The sequence below is a fragment of the Centroberyx affinis genome, unplaced genomic scaffold (assembly GCF_046629955.1).
Source record: "Centroberyx affinis isolate AG114_WGS23_722 - 3 ecotype Tasmania unplaced genomic scaffold, CSIRO-AGI_Caff_v1 ptg005295l_1, whole genome shotgun sequence".
In the NCBI taxonomy this organism is placed as follows: Eukaryota; Metazoa; Chordata; class Actinopteri; order Beryciformes; family Berycidae; genus Centroberyx; species Centroberyx affinis.
The window spans coordinates 48,390-56,211 of record NW_027282638.1 but is presented as its reverse complement, the minus strand read 5'-3'; the positions used below and the strand labels follow the sequence as shown (position 1 = coordinate 56,211).

The 7,822-nt window shown below is 36.7% G+C and overlaps 1 protein-coding gene across 2 annotated transcripts; it reads left to right on the top strand.

Annotated features, from left to right (window-relative positions):
- The first annotated feature begins 2,669 nt into the window (after positions 1-2,669).
- On the top strand, positions 2,670-4,761 carry LOC139667099 (serum amyloid A-5 protein-like). Of its 2 annotated transcripts, none has more exons than XM_071546503.1 (4): positions 2,670-2,758; positions 2,899-2,998; positions 3,156-3,294; positions 4,443-4,761. In XM_071546503.1, the coding sequence occupies exons 2-4, from the start codon at positions 2,911-2,913 to the stop codon at positions 4,579-4,581; spliced, it is 366 nt and encodes a 121-aa protein (XP_071402604.1). In that variant the 5' UTR covers positions 2,670-2,758; positions 2,899-2,910; the 3' UTR covers positions 4,582-4,761. The 2 variants fall into 2 exon arrangements, with proteins under 2 accessions (XP_071402604.1, XP_071402605.1); XM_071546504.1 differs by having other exon boundaries at positions 2,698-2,714.
- The last annotated feature ends 3,061 nt before the right edge of the window (positions 4,762-7,822 follow it).

Sequence of the window (7,822 nt, the reverse complement as noted above, 5' to 3'; positions counted from 1 at the left end):
GTGACACTACTTTCAAACGATTTTAAACCAAAAGAGCCAAATGAATGTATTTTGACCTTATTTTGTAACACAAGACAATGCACAACTAGTGTGTGTGTGTCAGTGTCTTCTGTTACAAAATTAGCTCAAGTTTGTATACTTTAACATGTTCTTGAAAACAGTGGAGCTACACGGTTTTAGTTTTTGTTTGGATGTAGATATTTAATTGTGTTGTTTTGCTGTTTGACTGAGAGGGAATGTGAATGTCGAAACAGACGGATGAACACAGGGACTTTCAGCTGTTTTGTTACTCATTCTAGTTACTGGCAGCAGGAGGCTGGAAAGAGGTACAGCCACAGTTGCCAAGTCCGCTTATTATAAGCGACTTTGGGCTTGTTTTTCTGTAAAGTCGCTTACAAATATTGGTTGTCGCGGGTTGCGTTTTTTTGGGCTTGTTTCTAAAGTGTAGTTGCTTATTTGGGCTTGCTCCGTTGTTGCCAAGCAGATGTTTTCTATAGTTTGTCCTGTTGCAGGATCCGTCCACAACCCCGTTCCCTTCGCCCCCCCCCCTTCCCCCATACACACAGGTGACAGTCAGTGACCCGCTCTACTCAGCCTCTGACTGGCTCTGACCCTGATGGCAACGAGTACTAGCCAATCAGAGGCAGAGTAGAGCGGGTCTTCGCGGAATGCGGGTGGGGAAAAAAATGAGTGAGACAGATGTTTCAATTTCAATCAAAATGACAAAAACGCGCGATCATGGAGTTTCTTTACAAACTTTCGAAACATCTTTGAAAGGAGGAGCCACTTTATTGCTGCAGACTGAGATTATTTGTAATTTCTCCTATTTCTGGGTTGTAATTAATTAAAAATGGGACTTAAGTCACTCTATACTGTCTTTTATTATTGCTGATAGATATATTTAAACTGAAAGAAGGAAAATCTGTGTTTGGTTCTATTTTATGACTTGTTGGTTTGAAGTCCTGGAATAAAAAAAAAAAAAAGATTAGCACATGTTAGCAAGCAACAATAAACAAAGAGATTGCAGATTCAGGATGAGTTTTTGTGTGTGTACAAAGTGTAATTATCAGAGGTTTCAGAGGTCTTTTGTTGGCTACAGAGGTTTATCTGGGATAATTTAACTTGGTGGGGGTCTGGCAACACTGGTTACAGCCAAGTGAAAAAAGAAACACGGAAATAGAAAGGGAATAAAGGGAATGGGAAAGGCACAAAAGAGTATTGTATATATACTATAGTATATAGAGTGTTTGTAATTGAGAGGTAGATAAGATCAGACAATAGAACAAACATTACCAAGTACCTTGTGTGGCCTGGCTGTCAAAATAATCTTAAACATGTCTTAAACACTGGTACTGGTGAGATGTGATGAGGTGAATCTTCATCCCGGTTAGAGAAATTGCATAATTGTTCTTAAAGTTGAAAATATCCTTTGAATTTGCCAGGGAGCAACGATGACGTCAGTTAAAGATCTCTTCTTAGAAACACTGAATGATTTGGGAGACACTGGGCCTCATGCAAGACCCACTCGTACGAACAGACGAGCGATTTAAGATGATTTGCCACATTCACCAACTTTCTCGTAGCCTATTTACAATTTTCTCTTTGGTACGAACAAAATGTACGAGTGGTCCAGACCTGTCGTACGAGTCACGCACAATCAACCTGCCGTTCTCCAAAGCAAAAAAAAAAAAACCTTTGTTGTTGACTAATGGATTGTATCTCTGTCACTTTGAAGAAATTTTGAGTTTGAATATATAAATGACACTGTAAAGTAATGTATAATCATGTTGAGATTAACCAGTACAGTGGTTACAGCAACAGGAAAAATAGCAAGGGAGCACTGATGGCTTTTTCAAAAGAAGGCAGTGTGTAATTTATTTTACCAGAGCCGCATAAAATCTCATAAGTATCCATGTGGGTTAGTAGCCTATAAGTGCGCTCAATACAAAGACAAAACAAAAAACACTAATAATTGCCAGGTTATTTGACAAATACTCAGATGAGACAAAGGCATCATTGTTCCTTGTTTATTTGTTGTAATGTTTTTAATCCTGTTTTACTCAGAGCAGGAAAGCTGCTCTTTAGTTCACTGCATGATGAGGTTAAATTTCATCATCTGACAGACGCATCATAAAACTACTTCCTGATTCTCTGACACAGACTTTTTATTTGACTCTGATATCAGAGACTGTTTGGACTTTGATCCTGATGTTATCTGGCTGTTTGTTCGGGTTTATTCAGGTCAAGACCTGTATTTATCAAAATTATTTTGATATGTTATCTGATCATCTCTCCATTCAGTTACTTTATATCTTAATAAAAGCAGGAACGATGACATACATGCTGCTTGATGCACTTCATAGACTTTCACTGTATTATAACACTGTTTCTACTACAACACATACTTTTAAAGGTTTATTCCACTAAAACACAATTGCTGCTACTACTGCTTTGTGAACTGCACCTCACGAAAAAAGTAAGAGAAATTTAACATAAGAATACGAAAATGTTCTTGCATGACTGCATGATGTTCTTGCACTATATCTGGAGAGTGCAACTGATTGAGGTCAGGACTGTGAAAATGGGAAGCATATTTTTGATGATTAGTGGCAAGCAGTCTCTTGCACTGATGCACTTTTATTGTTTGCATAATCATCATCATCTAGAAACCTCACATCCAAGCTCTTTCCAGGACAGTATATAAGAGGAGTCAGGTTAGCAAAGTCCTGACAAGAGTCTCCAGTATCCAGTCAGACCAGTAAGGCTTACTCTAAACTCTTCAGCAGCAAATTAACTTAGAATTTTTACTGGTAATGAGGAAGAGCATAAGTCTATGTACATAGTTTTTTGCAGTTTTGATTTAGAATTTGTTACTTATTATTGTTTTTTCCCTTTTAGACACCTACAGCCATGAAGTTGCTCCTCGCAGGACTTGTTCTGATTCTCCTTGTGGAAACCCATGCCCAGTGGTTCCGGTTTCCCATCGAAGCTGCTCAAGGTTAGAAGCTTGACTTTTTCCTGGCCTTCATAATAGCAATGTGTCTCACTTTAATGTGACATCTCCAATATTTTGTGTTTTGCATGACATGCCTCATGTTTATATGAACTCTTTAGTTCACTTGTCAAAAATCCATCACTGTTTGCCTTCTGTGCAGGAGCTCGTGACATGGTGAGTGCATATAGTGACATGAGGAAGGCAAACTGGAAAAAGTCAGACTTATACTTTCATGCCAGGGGAAACTATGATGCTGCTCAAAGAGGACCAGGAGGCAGATGGGCAGCTAGAAAAATCAGGTCAGCATCAAAAGTTATATCCCATTATATATTGTTGGTTAATGTCTTATTTATTTATGTATCTATTTGTAAGGGACCATGTACAATGTTACACATGAATGTTACTATATACCAGGTTTATCTAATTTTCATCTGCAGTCTCTTGGCAGGTTACAATTGAAAACACACATATATACAATCCACACAAATACAAACACACAATACTAACACATAATAGACAATAGACATTGAAGTGTACAAAATTTTAAAACCAATGCAAAGTGCATATGCTTTAAAAATTAGGTCAGTTACAGTCTGCAATTAGTGGTTACATGTTCTTTTTTTTAGCTTTAAGCCAGATTTTGTATTCAGCTTTAAAACTGCTAAAGGAACTGCAACTCTTAATATCAGCTGGAAGTGTGTTGCACTGTTCAGTTCCCTTATCAGAAAGCAGACTGTCCAAAAGCAGCGACAGAAGGCTGCAGAGCGGTTTCCTCTTGCAGGAGTTCTAGAGGAGTCGGTGCTGCTCGCTGTGGAGGAGAGGCTAAATTGTGTAAAATCTTGAAAACAAGACACACATTCGAATGAAATCTCTCAAAACTCAAAAAGTTGTGTTTCTGACGTATATTACAGTGATTATACTGGATGGGCTTTTTATCCATTCTTTTTAAAGTGTATCTGTGTAAGGATTGCAGGGGTTTAGTATGAAGGTAAATATGTCGCAAAATGCGTCATAGAGCTTGTAGACTTGATGTGAGAACTTGTAAAATACGATGTGAGAACTTGAAGAACAAAAATGAATGTGAAGTCACTTTCACAGTCTGCAGTTAGATCCACTAACCTTATGGCACACCAAGCCAGGGTAAGTTTCTTCCAAAAGCTTTGTTTTGGTAGGTTAGCACATGGAGCAGAGCAAAAGAGCGCTTCGTCTTCCAATTTCTGATTGGTATTTAGTATCTTTATTTTGAATTTCAATTCTAATCCTGATCGCCAAACAGCACAGAATCAGTGATACCCAGAGAAGCGCTTTGTGAATATTTCTTTACGTAAATATAGAGATAATTCTGCGGTCTGGAGAATGTTATAATTGATCTCAATTGTAGATCTGTTAAAAATATCATTGCTGTGTTGTCCGATACTAACATTCAATGTCTGTATTCTTAATTTAGTGATGGCAGAGAGAACTTTAATAAAATGAGGGGTCGAGATGCTAAGGACTTGGCTGCAGATCGGAGAGCTAATGAATGGGGACGCAACGGAGGCAATCCCAACCGTTACAGACCGAAAGGACTTCCCAGAAGATACTGAAGATAGAAAAATCTACCTAACAATAAGAAACTGCTCTTTTTGAGCTCCTCAGAACAGTACAGCACATATATGAAATATACACTTATGATACCAGAAATATGTTGTGATACTGATACTGATGAAACCTAACAATAAATTACTTCCATGTTTATATGATTTATCAAATGTTCTGCAAAATTGTGGTGATTAAACAAATGGAAATGATCTCTTGTGTCTGAGTCTCAAATTACTAGAGACATAAAATATAAAACATTTTAGCTATCATCTCTTTCCATGCCAAAATCACTGTAATATAATTGAAACGATGCTGGCTAACAACATTTTACAAATTTGTATCTTCTGTCTGAAAGTCATTTTTCCATACGACTAAAGGCTACTACGTCTTTTAAAATAATGTGTGTGCTGCTTCCAGTTGAGAGTCCAAAAATAAGTTTCATGAATATCATGGTCAGGTTTAACATTTGCTGTCTATCTGTGAAACAAGGTGAAATAGGTACAGGCAGGCTGTCTGAAAGAAATGTTTCCATACAGGGACTAAAGGAGGCTAAGTCTCCAAGGGCGTCACAACAACCACATTAGTAAAACAATAAATGAAAACGACACCTGCAGCATTAGACCCTCAACTGAGCACAAGAAAAAACGTCCATGACAACCTCATTAGAAAAAACAAAAGTAAGGAACCGTAGGAAGGGCTACACTCAGAGGAATCCCCCTTCCAGGACAATCAGGTGTGCAGTGGCTGTTGAGAGTCGGCAAACAAAGATTAATATGGCTAACGGAATGAAACAAAATGAAAGAATACATTAAGAACACCTTAAGAACAGGTGTACACTGATCAGGAAAACAGCACACACACACACTAAATTCCCATCAGCAGGAACCTGAGCTAGTGCTAGAAGCTAAATGACTAAGCAAATCGAATAGCTAATAGGAAAAGCAGCGGGGAAATGGAAATGCAAATGGGAAAGGAAATTGCCCTTTGAAATGTCTGATTAAAATCTGTATTCTTAATTCAGTTTGTGAATCTAGTTATTTCTCTTTTTGAACTGCATTTTCAAATAGATTTTTAAATTCCATTATTTATTTATGAATTCATTAATGTATTTTTAAATGATGTACTTATTGACTGTTTTATGGTTGTTTTTGTAAATTCCTTTTTAATTTGAACTATTAATTGATGGATTAATATTTCATTTGTAAATTATTTTTATAATTTCTCTTTTTATTGCCCATTAAAATATCAAATAATGAATTACTTTGTAATTTAGTCTATTTATTCATAGATTAATTTGTAAACAAATGTATTAATGCCTGTTTTTATTGTACAATTAGTTATTAATTAATGAAATGCTTTATTACTATTTCTGTGACACTTGTGGTCCTCCATACTTGCCCCTGTGCTATGGCTCTTAAACAGCGCATTAGTGAACACAGAAGCAGTGTTCAGCGTACCTATCCAGTGGCAGTCCATTTTAATGATTTCAAACATGACTTGAAGACATTTCATTTTTGTGGCATTGGAAAAAGTCAGACTTCCAGAGAGGGGAGGCAACACAGAGAGCCTTTAAAAAAAAAAAAAAAACGTGAAGCTTGTTGGATTTTTACAATTAAAACAATCCAACCAAGCGGTATGAATGATGAACTTCTCCTCAATGTAATGCTGTAGACTCTATCTAGTGTATGTTATCTGTAACCAATATTAATTTGGCTATATTTAAAATCTTCACAAAGTACTCTTTTCTGTCAAAGTGGAACGGGAAATAAAGAAATTTGTGTTAAGTTATAAAAGTTCAACAACAGAAAAAAGCATTTTGTAAAAGTATTCACTCCCAATACTCAGGCTAAAATGCACTGTTAATTACTTCAGAATGCACAATAAAATAGCTTAAAAACACTATACAGTAGAAAACTGTAACATGCATTGCATCATGGGGATTTTCTTAGAAATTACAGGATACTACTGTATATATTAACAATGCTGTATACTACTAACCCTTGCTGTAAAAGCTATGGTTAATTACTTCAGAATACCCTAAAAAACTGTAAAATCTATAAAAGCACTGTACAGTAGAAAATTGTAACATGCATTGCATCATGGGGATTTTCTTAAAAAATTACCGGAAATTACTCTATCTATAAAAATGTAGTAAGCTGCTTTTTAAAAAACAATAGTAACATTATTGTAGCCTTTGAATTGTCAACTTTCAACCAAAGCAACAGCAGAATTTTTTTTCCTGATGAGGACAAAGCAGTACAACAAGGTAAGGTGCTCAAGATATTAACGCTACAATAAAACATTATTTTAGTTTAGTTAAAATCTGGGGCAGTGTTTATTTATTTTATTTATTTATTTAAAAGGGACAATGTACAGTTCAAACATAAATGTCACCATTTGATGCACCGTACCAGATTATAGCTGCAAGCTAATTCGCATCTGTAGTCCCTGTAGAAACAGCACAATAACAAACAGTACAGAGTAAAAACAACATACAAAGTTATACAAAAAAGAACACACAAGACACAAAATACAAAACTACACACAAAAGTACATCACAAATGTATGTTTGTCAAAAAAAAAAAAAAGTCATGAAGACCATAATATAGAATATCAAAGTCAGTGAGTACAGAGCTGAGCAGCTTTTAACAGACTTTTTAAGTTGGTTTTGAAAGTGCTGATAGAGCTGCAGCTGCAGTGTTTGTCGATACATACGTTAGCCATTAGCTAAGCAAAGCTTGTAAAATAATGCTACTACTAACAGCATTTATTCGACCGCCTAAAACAGATCTGCTTCTCCAGTTGGAGTTTGTTTATGGGCCGTAAAGAAATACAGATTTGGGAGAGTCGCCTCGCCAATCTGTTTGACAACAGCCTTCAGCAGAGCAGTGTTCTCTCCATGTCAGTTAGCTAAGTGACTTTGAGGGCCCTGTTTAAACGATCCATGGCACATGGTCTAAAGTGCATGGCGCATGGTGCATTTAGGGCGTGTCCAAATCCAAATTGCTAGTTAAACGACGCACAATGTGGGCGCAAAATAAGGCGCAAGGTGCAAAGGGGTTGTACTAAGTCCCTTAATTAATCATAGGTGTGTTTTGGGCGTAACATGAACTCAACCAATCAGAGTGTCATCTCCCATTCCCTTTAAGAGCCAGGTGCGCTTGCACCTTGGCGCATTTCTATTTAAAAGGTGGATTCGGCAAGTTGGAGAAACAAATGGTTTTCTGCTGAGGAAACGGATCTGCT